Consider the following 17,408-nt stretch of genomic DNA (forward strand, 5'->3'; position numbering starts at 1 on the left):
CTACCAGGGTCTGGGAGAAGCTTTGCCGAGCCCTCTGCGTAAATCCTGCTGAGAAGGAAACTCCCTTGTAAAAAGCGTCCAAGCAAAATAAAGCAGGCTGTGAATAACTGCGATGATTGAGGAACGGATCACTTGAGTGAAAAGGGCTTAAAATGGCTCATGTGACAAAAGACGGCTTTTTTTTTTGTGTTCATTCTTTTAGCCAGAAAGGGAGGAAGGGCTTTTGCCTGCTCTGGAAGGTTCTCCAAAATCAGGCAGCACTGTAGAGAAGCGAGGAAGCAGAACCAGGGCACAGAGTTTAGGAGCTTTAGGCTGCTGCTCTGTTCGTTTGAGAGTCCCTTTTGCAACATCTGTATTTATGTGTTTTGACTCTCTGCTCTCCTGACTGTTGGTCAGGAGGCTGGGAAGGATACATCTAGGGGAGCATCCTTCCATCTTGACACATGCTAGTAAGGGGAAGTGGAGTAAATCAGGTAGATCTTTTCAGTGAAATGCTAAACAGTATGTGTGTAAGCTACATTTTCAGCTATAATCTGTGATGGTAAGACTTTCTTCCACAAAAGCTAAACACAATGCACTCATGCCAATTAATGTATGCTATTTGTGTAGGAGTTATGAAGAAAATTGCCTTGGATGTAGATCAGCTGCTCTCCCAATGGTCTAGAGACACTGACTTTCAACATCCTGCTCCTGCACAGGGGGAAGAACCATTCACACTAGTGGAAGGCGTGGAGAAGAGTAGAGGCTTAGTGTGCTGGATCCAGAAAGAAATACTTCAGAAGTATGCAACAAAAGTAGACTTTACTTTGAGCTGATACCACAAGGTGGGRTGGGGGGAAGGTACCTTCCAGAAAATGCAATCTTATATTTTCTTGGAGACTTACCCAAATGTTTATCTCTTGTGAGATGTCTAGAAAGCAGAGATTCTCACAGACCTGCGATAGGAAAGATTTGCCAGCTCCGGACGACAGTAAACAAAGAGGAAAGTCCACTGGTTGCCCGAGCCGTTGCAGTTGTTTGCCGCTACTTGCAAGCAGTGATCCTATTCCCATCCTCTGCCATTTACTTTGTGGTAACTGAGCTGAGCTGCTTGTCCTGTCAGGGTTTATTGCACTTGCTTCTGTAACAGAAAACTAACCCAGGAAAACAAATGACACCACAGAAAACTGCTTCTTTTGCAAATTGAACTTGTTAAGTGCTGCGTACGGCCAAAAGAGGGGCGAAGGAGAGGTGCTGCAAAGCTGCTGGGTGAAATGGGGAAAGAAAGCAGAGCAAGGGATGAAGAAGAGAGTGGGATGTCCCCCGCTTGGCAGTTACAAGCTATTAAATCATCTTAACTGTTGTATAACTTCACTGTAAGTCGTCAGGTTGGATAACAACAGCCTAAAATAACAGGAGAGTATTATTTAGAACATTTCCCAACAGTATAAAATTTTGAATTCTGTAATGGAAGGTGACTAGATTGGCAAAAAWCAAAATTAAAGAGCAAGAAAATGACAAGCTAGAAAGTAAGAGGCAATGGTGGTAGGGCTTTTTCTTAGTCTCTGGAAGAGAGGAAGGCTGTGAGAAAGCGTTTATATTAGATTAGAGGCCGTTAGTCACTGCATCTTCAGCTGACGTGGTCCTTGGATGTCCTGTGTCCATGGTATGCAGCTATGGGCCTGCCTCACTTCTGCACGCTGTTGCTGAAGGGATCATATACTCTCTATGCTACCTCATTCTCTACTCTAGTCTCTGGCTAATTAACAGTTCGTTTAGGCTCAGGTGCAGCCTGCTTAGTTGTCAAATGTTCCTGCCTCAAGTCTATAGACAGTTTAACTGTTAGGAAGAACAAGAGTTTGAGTGATCGAGGAGTGAAACTGCGGAGTTTCATAAATATTTCATAACTTGAGGAGTTCAGATTTTAAACTGGAGTAGTTTCTTCAGGGACATAGCAGAAGACCTTTACTTAAATGGGCAAGGGGCTGAAGTAAATGTTTCTTTATCCTTACTATCAGTAAAGCTGCCCTGACAAGAGAGACACATGAATTCACGTATTACAAGTCTTGAGGAGTCTTTTCAGAATTTTAGGCAGCTTTGGGAAACTGAAAATTGCTGAAGTGCATGTATTTTATTTAATTTTTTTGGCAAGACTTAAAGCGGGATGGCATCAGTTCTCCTATGCTACTTCTAAAGTATGTATCTGTTTTGGCTTTCAAAAGCCTGAATTCCTGTTGCCAAGATCCTTCACTTTCTGGCAAAATTACAATGGCAAATGGCTTCCTTTACAAGGTGTAATATTTAGACTAACAGCTTTGCAATTAAGAATGGCAAAGAGAATTATATTCCCATTTTTCATAAGACCAGATTTTTTAGTATGGAATCGTGGGAGTGTTTGGACTTAACTGAAGTGCTTTTGATTGATGATTTATATTTTGAACAGTGCTTTTCATTTTAGCGTGCAACATTCACTTGAAACTTTAACTAGAACAATGCTTTGTTTTCAAAGCCGTGTTCAAAGTATTACTCTACTAATACTTTAGTAATACTGTAGCACAGTTGCTCCATCATAAACTTGCAAATGCATTTTGACTATGTATATTACGTAAAATATGCATGCGTATTTTGGCTTGTGCAATCAAAATGGGGAGATATTAGGAAGTCTGCAGGTGGTATTCAATATTGTCTGATATTAAGTTCACTAGGCCAGTAAGTGTCAATGATAAAGTCATTGAATCCTTTGCAGTTGGGGAGAGATGGAATTCTGGAGTATTTGAGAAGGTATTTTCAAGTGTCAGGCAAAAAAATTGTTTGAAGGGGAATTTCCCAAGTACTGGTTTCTAGTGTTGGGAAGATCTGAGACATTGGGTGAAGGCAGGGACTTTCTGAGCTGAGGAGCGAGGTAAGCATGTGCTTGGAGTGAGTAAGAAGGGGAAGTGGAAAATAAGAGGCTTTAAAAATATATTCAAATGCCTTTGAGATGTCTTTGCCAAAAAAAAAAAAAAAAAAGCTGCAAAAGGGGTGATCTTTAAAATTCACGTCTACTATGCAATGTATGTCATTAATATGTGACTAAGTGCCTAACTGAGCTACCCTGTTTTGTTACTTGCACATAAATTTGCTGCTCTTGGTTTGAAGTTGGAGTCTTCTAGTTGTATTTGTTTGCCAGCCTGCCCTAATGAAATGAGTGAGGTGAATTCTGCTGACCAAATGATTGCCATAGGGGTGGGGTGGGCCAGGTGTTACCATCCTTTAAGATGAGGATTTCTATCTGAAACCACCACCAAAAGCGGGGAAATCACTTGGAAATCCTGCTATGTGCAGATTGCTAGTGATTTGTTGAAATCCAGTGGCAAATGCAAGAACTACATAGCATGCTTTAGGATCTAGTCTCCTTAGTCTGGCCAGCCAGGGGATCTGGCTGCACCTTTTCTTCAGCCTGCATGGCCAGGTTTGCCCCTTATGGGAAGTTATATGGATCTTGTCCTCATATGGAAAAGCATGATCTCAGTTTCCACGTGGCTAAGGGCACTGTTAGGCTTCAGGTTTAAGAAGATTCCTTGGCATACCTTGTGTTCTGTTTATCCAAATCTTATTACTGTTGTAACTATGGCGATGTGAATGGAATAGTAAAGAAGTGTAAGCAAATGTCTTCACATTTGATACTGGTGTTAGGGCATATATTAAATACATCCATGTAACTATCTTGTATCACTAAAGTATGGTTTCAGATCTGTAGGTCTGCATAAAGATTGAGGAACTTTCCCAGATGCCACAGAGCAATGAGGACCTTGGACAGAGAGAGGGCAGTTGAGCTCTTGCTGATTGCTCTTTGTATGGACCAACAAGACACAGTGTCCCTTCACTTGCTCCTCAAGATGTTAGATTTCAAATCTATAAGAGTTGACCTAGGCAGTCTTGAAGGTGACTTACAGAGGAGAATATTTTATGAACTTTGCTTTAAGATTTTGTTCCAATTTATTGTAAAAATCTAGGTTCTGTGTACCTTGGGAATAGTACAATGTAGGGGGAAGTGAAGTGATGACACTGGATGTCTGAGAGAATAAAAGATACATAGAGAGGGAGAGAGATGAAGAAAGGGAAAGATTTTTAACCTGTATATTAAACCTGAGGTCTTTGAGAAAGGTCTTTAGGTAGGTCAAGATTTGAGAACACTCTGAGGGTGTTAGTGATTTTTTTTAAAAATATTAGTTTGCCCTCCTCCTCCTTCCTAACTAATCTGCAAGTGATTGGATTTTTTTTGTTATTTTTTCTCCTGGATTTAAAGACTTTGACAGATGGCACACGTAGAACCTGGAAAACTTCCTCAATTGGCAGAGTGACCATACCACTGCCATCTCCCGATTGCAGTATCGGTAGGTGCGTAGGCTGTGTATGCTTCTAGGGTGCTAAGAAAGATACCATTTCTTTTCCTGAGAATATGCAAGAAGCAAGCGGTACATTAAAAAGCATACCTGATGACAGGCTTAATTCACTGATAATTGAATCTACTGGTTTGGTAGGTAATTTGACTGTGAATAGAGAAACAGCTCATTCAGACCAGCAGTAATCTCCAGAATGCATACCCGAGAGTGTTTTTTTCCATGCTAGGTCACAGAATAGTTGAAATTGGAAGGGACCCCTGAGATTGCCCAGTCTTCCCCCCCTGCTCAAGAAAGGTCACTAAAGCAGGTTGTCCAGCACCGTGTCCGGTTGGSTTTTGAATATCCGCAAGGATGGAGACTCCATACCCTTTCTGGGTGATCTGTTCCGATTTTTGATCTCCCTCATAGTAATAACAACAACAATGTCCTGCGTTTCCACGTGTGCCCATTGCCTCTTGTCCTGTAACTGAATACCACTGAGAAGAATCTGGCTCTGTTCTCTTTTTACACCCTCCCATCAGATACTTATACATACTGATAAAATCCTTCCTGAGCCTTTTCTTCTGCAGGCTAAACAGCCACAGCACACTCAGCTTCTCCCCGTGCCAGATGCTGCAATCCCTTAACCATCTTTTGGCAAAACTTGAACAGAAGGGGAAAGTACGCAGAATGTGGAAGAGAGGACAGACCACTTGGGTGGATTATAAGAACATTGTCAAAGTATGTAGAGATGCAGTGAGGAAGGCTTAGGCCATTAAATCTGGCAAGGGATGTTCAAGGACAGTAAGAAGGGCTTCTTCAAATAGATCAGTAGCAAGAGGAAGACTGGGGAAAATGTGGGCCTGCTACTGAATGGGGTGGGGTTCCTGGTGACAAAGGATACAGAGAAGGCAGAATTACTCAATGTCATCTTTGATTTGGTTTTCACTGATAAGGGCAGCCCTCAAGAATCCCAGGCCCTGGAGACAAGAGAGAGAGTCTGGAGAAAGGAAGACTTTCCTTTGGTCGAGGAGGATTGGGTTAGAGAGCTGTTAGGCAAATCTGATGTCCACAAATCCATGAGCCTTGATGGGGTGAACTTACGAGTGCTAAGGGAGCTGGTGGATGTTGTTGCCAGGCCACTCTCCATCTTTGAAAGGTCATGGAGAAGTGGAGAGGTGCCTGAGGACTGGAGGAAAGCCAGTGTCACTCCAGTCCTCAAAAAGGAGGATCCAGGCAACTATAGGCTGGTCAGCCTCAGCATCACTGGAAAAAGTGAAGAAACAGCTTGTTCTGGATGTCATCGCCAAGCATGTGGAGGAAAAGAAGGTGATCAGGAGTAGCCAGCAAGGATGCATCAAGGGGAAATCATGCTTAGACAATCTGATAGCCTTCTCTGATGGAATGACTGGCTGGGTAGATGCAGGAAGAGCAATGGATGTTGTCTACCTCGACTTCAGCAAGGCTTTCAACACTGTCTCCCAAAATAGCTTCATAGGTAAGTTCAGGAAGTGTGGGTTAGATGAGTGGACAGTGAGGTGGACTGAAAACTGGCTGAAAGGCAGAGCTCAGAGGGTTGTCATCAGTGACACAATCTAGTTGGAGGCCTGTGGCTAGTGGCGTCCCCCAGGGCTCAGTACTGGGTCCCATCCTGTTCACCTTCTGCATCAACGACCCGGATGAAGGGACAGAGTGCCGCCTCAGCAAACTTGCTGATGATGCCAAACTGGGAGGAGTGGCTGACACACCTGAGGGCTGCGCTGCCCTTCAGAGAGACCTGGGCAGGCTGGAGAGCTGGGCAGAGAGAAACCTCATGAGGTTCAACAAGGGCAAGTGCAGGGTCCTGCAGCTAGGGAAAAATAACCCTAGGCACCAGTACAAGCTGGGGCCTAACCTGCTGGAGAGCAGCTCTGCAGAGAAGGGAGTGCTGATGGTCAACAAGTTGACCATGAGCCAGCAAGGTGCCCTTGTGTCCAGGAAGGCCAGTGGTATCCTGGGGTGCATTGGGAAGACTGTTGCCAGCAGGTGGAGGGAGGTGATCCTGCCCCTCTACTCAGCCCTGGGGAGGCCTCATCTCGAGTACTGTGTCCAGTTCTGGGCTCCCCACTACAAGAGAGACATGGAGCTACTGGAGAGAGTCCAGCGTAGGGCTATGAAGATAATCAGAGGGCTGGAGCATCTGCCCTATGAGGAATGGCTGTGAAAGCTGGGCCTCTTCAGCCTGGAGAAGAGAAGACTGAGGGGGGATCTTATCAATGTGTACAAGTACCTGAAGGGAGGGTGTCAAGGGGATGTGGCCGGACTGTTTTCAGTTGTTCAATGTGACAGGACAAGAGGCAATGGGCAGAAATTGAAGCACAGGAAGTTCCACCTGAATGTGAGGAAAAACCTCTTTCCTGTGAAGGTGACAGCCATGGACCAGGTTGCCCCGATAGGTTGTGGAGTCTCCTTCTGTGGAGATATTCAAAGCCCTCCTGGATGCAACCCTGTCTAACATGCTCTAGGTGACTCTGCTTGAGCAAGGGGGTTTGACTAGATGATCTCCAGAGGTCCCTTCCAACATCAACCATTCTGTGATCTTTGTGGCCCTTTTGCTGGGCTCTCTTCTGTACGTCTACATCTCTTTTGTATTGGGCAGCCCAGAAATGGACAGAAGTGCTGTTAGACAACTCTGGGGCACATTTGTGGATCACGGTCAACTTACTGTCCACTTGAGGGCCAACTTATTGGCTGCCTATGTGTAGTAGTGCTTGGGGTCATTCTTTGATAGGTATGGGACTTTGTATTTCTCTTAGTTGAACTTTGAGATCCCTGTTAGCCCATTTCTGCAACCTGTTGAGGCCCCTCTGAATAGCAGTACAACCATCTAGTGTTTCAGCCACTCCTGCCAGTTTTGTGTTGTCTGCAAACTTGTTGAAGGTGCACTCTGTCCCTTCATTTAGGTTACTAATGAGGATATTAAAATACTGGCTCCAGTATCGACCTCTGGGCTATGCCTCTCGTGACTGGACTGCAGCAGGACTTTGTGCCGCTGATCCCAACCCTCTGAGCCCCGCAGTTCAGTTAGTTTTCAGGCCACTTCACTGTCTGCTTATTTAGCCTGTACTTTATTGGCTGTCTATGAGAATGTTTTGAGAGACTATGTTGAAAGCCTTGCTAAATTCAAGATAAACAGCATCCACTATGCTCATCGACCAAACCTGTCATTTCATTGTAGAAGGCTATCAGGTCCGTTAAGCATGATTTCCCTTTGTAAATCCACACTGACTGCTCCCGATAACCTTCCTGTCCTTCGTGTGTTTGGAAGTGGCTTCCAGGATTATTTGCTCTGTCACCTTCTTTGGGATCAATGTGAGGCTTASCAGCCTGTAGTTCCCTGGATCCTCCTCTTGGATGATAGGAGTGATACTTGCTTTCTTGCAGTTCTAAGGCACCTCTCCTGATCTCTGTGACCTTTGAAAGGTAACTGAGAGTGTAACTGACATCAGCCAGCTCCCTCAGCACTCATGGGTGCATCCCATCAGGGCCCATAGGCTTGTGTATGTCGTTTGTATAAGTGTTCCCTAACCTGATCCTCCTCCAACTTCCCTGATCTAGACCTTTTCTTGGTCTCAGGGTCCTGTGATTCGTGAAGGCAAGTCTTCCCAGTAGAGACTGAGGCCAAGAAGGCATTGAGTACCTCTGTCTTTTTCATGTCTTTTCCTTTGTCACCAGGGTTCCAGCCCCATTCAGAAGTGGGCCCTCCTTTTGTTGCCTGTAGAAGCCTTTCATATTGCCTTTCACGTCCCTCGCCAGTTCCAACTACAGCTGAGCCTTGGCTTCTGTGATCCCAATGAGATGATAGCCCAGTAACTACACACAGGCTTCTAACTCTTCCTGTTTGTTCCCTATGCTGTCTGCATTAGTGTACAGGTACTTTAGAGTCCCTCCAGTGTGTTGATTTCTGAGAAAGGCAGTGAAAGCTTTCTCCGTAATGCAGTCCTGTAGGCACTTCCTTATTTACRTGCACATGCTCGGGGTTGATTCCACTCCTGCTCTTTCTTGGTTAGAATGTGCCTTTTGTTCACRTCACCCTGCACCCTTTGTTTGCCAGCCGTGTCTGCCACTTCTTCACTTGAYTGCTGGTCATTCTCTTCCTCCCCTATCATCTGTAATTTAAAACTCTTCTTACCAGGTTGGCTAGCCTGTTGGCRAAGATGCCTTTGCCTCACTTTCAGGTCGATCCCATGTCTTCCAAGCAGTCAGCAGTCCTCAGAAATGGTCTCATGGTCATAGCAACCAAAACTGCATTGCTAGCACTAGCTGTGCATCCAGTTGTTGACCCACAGGATCCATCTAGTTCTCCTCAAGCCCTTCCCCCTCACTGGCAGGACCAAGGAGAAGATCACCTGGAACTCCATGCCCTTGACCATTACTCCCAGAGCCATGTAGTCATGCTTGATACTTTCCAGGTGTTCCCTGGCAGTAATGTTGGTGTCCACATGGAAGAGCAGGGCAGGTAATAGACTGAGGGCTGGGCAAGTCTTGGCAGTCTCGCCACAAAGTCCTGAATGCAAGCACCTGACAAGCAGCAAACCTCTCTGGACAACAGAGCAGGTTGGCAGGTGGGAGTTTCCCACTACTATCACTTGCTGCTGCTTCCTGGTGATCCTGGATGGCTCAGGCTCAGCGGACACAAATGCTTCATTTGACAGCGCTCCCAATTCCTCATTAGCTACAAGAGCACTAAACCTATTCTGTAGTTGTAAGTGTTTAGGCAATATAGGAGCCTTCCYCCTGGTGCTAGAAGCTTCCAGCCTTTGCCATCATGGGAGTTCCTGCTTTCCAGCCCAATAGGCAATAAGTCTGTGCACCCTCTGCTACTTGTGGAGGTTCTGAGACTTAAGTTGCAGAGTCTCAGAGATCTGATCAACCTCTTTCTCATCCTTTCTGGTGCTACCCAGTCTGATGACCTCCTCCTGCAGCTCCTTGACATGGCAGCACCACTCCTTAACAACTGTACACCTCAGGCAAGCTAGGTACACCTCCTGCCCCAGCCTTGGTGCAAAGCYCCAGGCTCTTCCTTCAGCCCCAGAGCTTCTGCCTCCTTCTGAAGGGTTGAAGCCTCCAKTGTTGCAGGGACATTTTCTCCAATTACTCCTGGGGACTGTTCTCTAAGGTGAGTCACCACCATAGCTGAGGATGTATGTGCTGCTCTGAGCARAGTTGCTGACCCCTTCTTTGCACCCTTCTGCTCAAACTGCTGTCTGTTAGCTGCACCCTCTTCCATCAATATTTATTTAGATTATACAAGTTGGTTTAAAACTTCAGAGAGACTGAAATGTCCGATCTATGTGTCGCAATAGACTTATTCCTTATATTAGAGAATATCATGCCAAGTGTGATTCTTTTTATGRCGTTTGAAGTCTAGTTTATCATGGCTGTGCTTCTTTCGAGAACTCTGTCCAGCTTAAACCAGTAAAGCATGGAAAGTCTCTTGGTTTTGAATATGCACACATTAGATGCTGTGTGACAGTTGTTGCAGCTATTAAATATGCTGAGGTTTGTTACAGTGTGACTACATAGCTTGTTTTCTATTTCGAAGCCTTCAGAATTTCCCACCCCCATCTAAGGCGTTTTAGGAAAAGGGCAGTAACTTGGCATTTGAATACGTTCTTGTGATTTGTGCTGTTTAATTTGCATAGAAAGAGGCTGTTCAGGTTAATACACAGTTAAGGTCTCTGAAGAGAGCTGACATGCTAAAAATCAGCTTTAAAGTCTATAGGAAAGAAAAAGTTGTTTTTAAATACTAATTTTTATCTGTTGAACATATGAATTGTCCCTATAAAATTTATTACTCATTGATGTTGTGGTGCAATAGAGCTTTAGATCTCAAAGGTGAGTAAAGGCTTTTTGTATTACTAGGGCAGAACTACTTTGATAAACTACTTTTAGACAGACAAAAGAGATGAAATCTTCTATCAGTGTTAATGTATGTCTGACTAGGAATGATATCATCTAGAGATTATTGCTTCCCTCGTTTCTGCGGTGTTTACCGATGAATACTCGGGAATGTAGCAGTGAAACAAATAGGTCTTGATAAATTATGCAATCTTGACTTGAACTATTGTTTGAGGTAATTGATGATCTTCCCCTGGTGTAATGGGGCTGTAGTGTAAACTGCAGCACACCCTAGAGCAGACAAATTGGTCTGGTATTGTTTGGAAACATATTTAGTGTATCTTGCAATAGGTGAATCAATGGCTTTTACTGAAACATCTTGATAGAGGAAAACCGGTATTTTTATATTCAATCTGGAATAACCTACTGTTAAATTTACAGCAGCTGTATCTTTTCCTGTTCTGTAAAAACTGAAGTAATAATAAAATTGTTGCAGTGCAAGACTCGTTTCTTTTCTACCATCCCTTTTCCTTAAGTTTCTTTAATTGCTCTGGGTTTATAGGCTAATCGTACAGTTCTCTTTGTTCTTGTTGTGCTACCCCAACTTTGGAACATCTACTCCAATGACTTGCCCAACTTTAACTTTTGATGTTTTTATAAAAAACTGTACTCCCCCAATGAAAGGCTTTTGGCACACATCAGCTAAGATAAAAGGCTTTTTAATTCTTCCAGAACACATTGGGAGAATGAGGCAACTCTTGCCCTGAAAATGAAATCTTCCATTCCCTGATTAAAAACTGACTGCAGACTTTTAGGTGTGGAGTGGGAGTTAGATAGTTGTAGACCATTGTTTATGTGTTTAAAGACATGTCTGATGAAAGGTCCTAGCAACAGTACAAGTTGGGCATCATGCCTGCAGAGTTAGATGTTTGAGAGTGTGTTTTATTTCTACTGTGAATCCTATAAGATTTTAGTTTTAAACTTATCTAAATCCTATGGGAAAAGTATCTAAAATAAACAACTTGATTTATGCATTGTAATAGATTAAATTCATTTGCAAATTTGTTGTTGCCAAGAACAGTTTCTTCCCTGAGGCAATTAGCTATATGAATTGACCCCAGAAGGTTGCTGTCAAGAAAACAAGAAGCACAGTAACTTTTTCCTGGAAGGGAGCTTCTAGGAACTTGTCTACCTTTCTGGTAGACAAGAAAGCTACTTTGTCTCAGGCAAATTTTTTCGGGAACCAGAAAAAGTAAAACTTCCTAGATCAGTGGGTGATTTCCGTGGATTATAGGCTGTAGCTCGCTTTGGAACATTTTTGCCAAGATATCCTGTATCTTCATCCATGACTTAACTGATACCAAAGCAAAATTCTCAGCAAGACTTCTGTGACAGTCCATGTCTACTGGAGAGCAATGAGAAGTCTGTTCAACCCAAGACTTTTGTTTTGAATCAATAATTGATAATTATAACCCTGAACAAGACAGGAGCTTGCTTGTGGTGAAAGTGAAAAATTTTTATTAACTTAGTATTTTTCTGCTCCCCYTTTTCTCTGCTGAGAGGTGAATAGTCACTTGTTTCATATGGCAGGGATATCTCTAGCCAAATGTAACTGGTTGGGAGAAATCTTGGGACTAGGAAGTATTGTGTGGCAATGCCTTTCTTTAGTTTTCTTTCCGTTCTTACAAAGCAGTAGTTCAAATCACTTGCTTGACGTACAGTGGCCTCATTTCAATACTGTCTTCTCTTTTGTCATTTGTACTTCTTTAGGCTTGGGCATCTCTAAACATGCTTGCAGKAATTTCTGTGCAAACTCTATCTGAACACAGAAGTGATGCATTAGAGAAACACTACTTATGGTGCAAAGTTGCTGCTAATATTCGCTCAGAAGAGGAAATCTTTCTTTYGGAAAGAGGACTTTCCATGCCAATCTGTGTGTGTTTGAAATACTGCATGAGAATGAAGCCTTGAAGGAAAAGATGGGCTGGAAAGGGTAAAAGGGAGGAGTAAGTGTTGAAAGTGAGTACTATGTAGGTGACAGCTCACTTTAACTAGCTCCCAAATTACAATATTTTCTTTTCATAGTKGAAAATGCAGCCTTGGTCAATGAGTGCCAGTCCTCTAATGGTTAGGGACTGTGKTGTTAAAAGCTTTCTCTTCTGCATGGGACATGCAACGGAACAGGAGCCATCCAGCCTGAGAATAGCTGTATTGGGGTGTTTAGCAAAGTATCAAATGAATGTGTTTTCCAGGCTGCAGACAACAAACTTGCAGATTTGCTGCACCAAGTTGATGCAAATCCTTGTCACCTCATCTTGCCCTTCTTGGTCTTCCCTCTCCAACTATTTTCAATAGTAAGTTGATGAAATGTCTTCAGTATGGTTTCTGACAGTCTGTTTGTACTCTGCAGGTCCTGTGAAGCAGCAGATGTAATTTGAAGAAAATTTGAAGGAACAAATGGCTTTAGCTGGCTGCCCAGACTCCTTTTTACATCTTCCCTATCGGATAGTAAGTTATGAAACTGCATGTTCGTGTCTGATTGTAGCATTGTGTTATTACGTGCAGTGATTAATTGTGAATTCAAACTTCTTATGAAAATCTGCTAATAGTTGTCTGGCTGTTCTCCGGGTTTCACTAACTTYTGGTAACAGAGCCTCTATTATCATCCTGTATTTAAGACCTACTACTGAAAAAATTGGGTTGGTAGGCTATATTGGCTAAGATTTGATACCTTTCCTTAGGTCAGCCAGTTTGTATTTTGAAGAAAGCACTCCATTCTCCCTGAAAAATGATAAGCAACAATACCAGTGAAATGCCTTGCACTAAAAAGTATCCGTGTTTGCTGAATGTTAACGCGTGTAGGAACAAAGGCAGAGATTTTTACGCTCGGTGAGATCGTATATTTGTTTAGTCACTATCTTGTATCTAAGTAGCCAATATGGCATACTGCAAAGAATATACATTAAAAAAAAAAACAACAAAAACAAACAAACAAACCCTCAACTCAATTCAGTGGTGCTAGGGAAAAGCACACATAGAAGTTCTCATTTTTTTCAGACAATTGTGGTTGGCATAATGCATGCTTTGTAATTTTTTTATGGAACTGCAAATCTGCTGTTTCAGACATGACCTGCTTTCTGTCCCCCTCTCCCTTTTTCCCCTCTTTTGTTTTCATGCAGTGCCTACCACCATAAGGATTCAGTTATGATTTTGGGACTTGCAGATATGCAAATGGTTGAATAGAGTACCATACGACATCTAAACCTTTTTTCCCTTTTGTCTGAAGAGAAACATTGCCAGTGGTGATTACTACAGTCATGTAGTAATCTACTACTTACTGAAAACTTACTACTACTTACTTAAAATCCTCTGTAGGATACTTTTATTTCATAATGCGTGAACTTAAACTTTTTTTTTCTCCCAACAGGAAACCTCAAAATTAGTTAAGACTATCCTTACTTACATGCTGTTGTCAGTTGAATTCACCCTAGTGTTTTTCCTGATAACAGGAAAAATGTAGCAATTCTGTTCTAACTGCTTTTCCAATTATAAAGATTGAATGGACTTTGAGAAATCAGGTGTCACAAAAATCTGTATTTTTGCACTGCGAGGTCTGTGGTTTTAGAGTAGTACCTGAATAGATGTGCCTGGCTTTCATAGTTTTTGTTGCACTGTGAAATTATACTTTAAATTCACTTGAAGCATCATCTGAGTCATGATAGTGAGCTGGAAGAATGGAGGTCTATAGAAAAGAATTTTAAATTGTAGGCAGTCATTCTGAATCACAAGTTCTTTACTGGATATGAAACTTTCTCATGAAAATAGTGTCTTTAGTGCCCCAGTTTGGCAGCCATGAGTTATATCAAAGRCTTGCTACCATTTCATTCAGTCAAATTTGTGATGGAGGAGGCTCAAATTTGTCTCATAGCTGTGGCAAATTCTTACTGYTTATGAACCAATGAGCTGAAGAAAACAAATATGTAGCTGAAGAAAACAAATACATATTATCGTAGTGTGGGTTATTTAAATATTTGATAAGAATCTTTCTAAAACGTTCTGAGCAAATTTGTTTTCTGTGAATTGCACTTTTTTTTTTTTTTTTTTTTTTTCTCTTGAGGCCTCTGGATGCCTGGATGAGCCTCTAGTCCAGAAATCTTTGTTCAGCTGTTCCACAATGTTGAATTACAGTAAATAACTGTATCAAACTTTTACCTGCATTTTTAAAATATTGCAGTTAATCATTCAAATTAAACTAGTCAGGCTTTCAAAAAGTCTTCAGGCTGAGGTTGCATAAGGAAAAGAAGACATATTTTTTGTTTTGAGCTGCCAGGCTGCTTTCAGCCATGTACTTAGGCTTTTTTTGCTAACTAGGAGAGCTAGAAACAAATTAAAAGTGAAATTGGAGATTGTAATGTGGTCATGAGAATTCTGAAACCAAAGCACTAAGACGACACTCTTCGTTCCCCTATCTCAAGATTTGTTTACCTTTTCTCCAAGTGCAAGAGCATTCRTAACTTCGGAGACTGGAGTCTCTCCAGCTCTCTTGGGCAGCTGTGAACTTCCCTTGGCACTTCCCCTTGTTCTTACAAAACCTGTAGATGTCCGCTTTAGTCGAGGACAACCAATAGACTAGGAGTGTCTGTCACCGTCAAAGGATGCTCTTGCTCGTGTCTGCTGCTCAATTGGTTGGATTCTGCACGCTTGTCAAAGCAACGTCAGTGACTTAAAGTGGTGGGAAAGTGACTCCCTGCTAATATTTCTGGTCACAGCTCACTCTGTGTTAACTATCCTAAATGCTTGTAACAGGTTTAAAGGCTAGCTTTGGAAGCCCATTCACAACTACTTTGCMTTCTGTCACAAGTTAAGTTCACATTACAAAAACCGAACGTCTGTTTTTCCACCCCTACTAAATCTGACTTAGAACCTTTCATCAACTTGTCTTTCAAATTTGGTTACAGCGCCAGCATTGTGTTGGTAAAGGGCTAAAAGAAGGTTAAACTAAATATGCTCTAGATTAGAGTGTGAACATGTATTATTATTCTCTTTTTTTCAGTACATTTTCAGACTTGATATGAATGGAAGTCTGTACAGAACATTCTTCCAAAGTCCCTAAGGTTGGGAGCTTAATGCTGCAAATTTGATATTTAGAATAAATTGACACATGTAAATTTGGGATTACATTCAAACCACTGACAGCAAGAGAAATGAGGACTTGCAAAATTGTATATGTACTRCAGGATATCCTTTAGGATGGCCTCTGGCTAAGCCCCCTCTGCCCTTCCTTTTCCCATTTTTGGGGAGAAGGGAAAGGCTAAAAGCTTCTGACTAACTTCTATGGTGGGCTTTTTATGCACATTTGCTGCTTTTAGAAGCTCTTGGATGCTGTTTAAGAGACATAAGAGAACATAAGAAACATGAGTTGTGTTTTTTTTTTTTTTTGTTTTTTTTAATCAGTCTCAGGAGTTAGCACATAAACCAGTCACACCAAGTGCATTCTCCTGGAAACAATCTCTTGCTTTGTGGAAAAAATCAATACTACCTTTTAGTGGCTTTCAGGAGCTCTTTCCAAATTCTCTAACTCTTCAATAAAAATCCAGCAGTGAGAATTGGCAGTGTTTGTCTTCTGTTCCTGGAAATTCAGAACATAGTCCCAGAATTTCTCAGAAAAAATGGGATGATTTACTGTGTTTCCGTTCTTTTGCAATCTGTAGTCACAACAGTATTTATGTGCAGTGACTTGAACTCTTAGGAAAGATTTAATTCTTTAACTCTTTGATGAATGAATTGTGCAAGTCTTACTGACATCATAAATAACATGATTTTCTTAGGTTCTGAACATGAAAATCTGTGCATGCAAGCATGAGGTTTTCTGTTCATCTTCTGGTGTCTTCCCTTCCCTGCCCCCTCTCTTCCCCCCCCCATTTACTTTCCCATAACCAAGTTGTGGGAATGACTGTTTTATTAATTAAGCTCCACAGAGTTTGTTTTCACAGGGCTGTGTTATTATCAGAGAGAGGACTTGTTTGGATCATGCTCATCATCTAACATTTTCATAAAATGCAATACAAAGCCATGCTCACAAAATAGGGAGAAAATTATTGTTTTCTCCTATATGAACACAACAATATATTCCAGGATTGCAAACAGTCCTGTTGACTGAAAACGGAGCAGAATTTTGCATATCATACTTGAAAAGCTTTGTGCACCTCAAGAGTAGAGAAAGTAGAGAAGTACATAGGAGAATTTATCCATTAAAAGCTAACTAGTGTGATATACGCCTCCTTTTTAATGCTGTCAGATTTATGGATGTTGAGAAAATTTACTGTTAATATGACAGAAATTGTCAAATATCCTTGCCTTAARTTGGAGGAACAGCTAGGTACAAGTTCTCCAGAGTGTATGTGGCATTTTGATTCTTGTTTTCCATAAAATCATACAAGAAATTAAAAGGTGCCTTTGGAGGTAATCTAATGCAAGTTCACGGCATACAGCAGTTGTCTGGTGTCCTTTGTCTCTATGAGCAGAGCTGTTTTTTTTCTTATTTCTTTTTTCTTTTTCTTTTCCTTTCCCTTTTTAAAACTTTTTCTGGGGTGGATTGCTTTGCTTTAATTTTTTGGGGAAAGAAATCCAGATGCCTCCTGTATGACTTAGTCCTGTTTCTGCCACAAGAAAAATGTTTGGAGATGGAGCAATCTGATACTACTCAGTATCAAGGTAGATAYGTAGGCTGAATAAATATCTGAGCACCATAAGCGTCTTAGTGCTTCATAACAAARCATCAGAAAACTCCAAAACCATAACTGCAGAATTTGTGTCCAAGTGGCCTGAAAGCCTGTGGGGGAGGGCTGTTGAGACCTATGTTTTGGCCCTTGTAGTTTGTCTGACATGGTTTGAAAACTTTCATTCATTGAGCTATTGACAGTAGTGTATTGCAACTATGATGAACTATTCTTTCCTGTTGTTTTTAAGAGTCAAAATAAACAGTGGCTGAGTTTATTCTCTTTAGGCTGAAACGTACGAGAACGTTGCTTGTATAGACTTTCATCTGGAGCTTGAGTTTTTCTCTCTAGCAGGGTCATGCGGAACAACCGCAGAGCTCAAACAGGCTTTCCGAGCACTTGAGCAGAGCTGTGTGGAAAACACCAGAGGCATGACTGAGTTGCATCATTCCTCTACATATTGTAT

General features: G+C 41.9%; 1 protein-coding gene across 3 annotated transcripts in view; it reads left to right on the top strand.

The window, feature by feature from the left end:
- The window catches only part of GRB10 (growth factor receptor bound protein 10), a 152,780-nt gene that overhangs the window by 30,768 nt on the left and 104,604 nt on the right, over window positions 1-17,408 (top strand). For all 3 annotated transcript variants that reach the window (XM_085305465.1, XM_085305463.1, XM_085305462.1), the window contains one exon: window positions 12,634-12,731. In XM_085305465.1, coding sequence (XP_085161591.1) covers window positions 12,681-12,731 — 51 coding nt within the window. In that variant the 5' untranslated portion in view covers window positions 12,634-12,680. The remainder of the gene's footprint in view (window positions 1-12,633; window positions 12,732-17,408) is intronic.

This window comes from Rhea americana, unplaced genomic scaffold (assembly GCF_003343005.1).
Source record: "Rhea americana isolate MKP2758 unplaced genomic scaffold, rheAme1 scaffold_220, whole genome shotgun sequence".
NCBI classification, from domain to species: Eukaryota; Metazoa; Chordata; class Aves; order Rheiformes; family Rheidae; genus Rhea; species Rhea americana.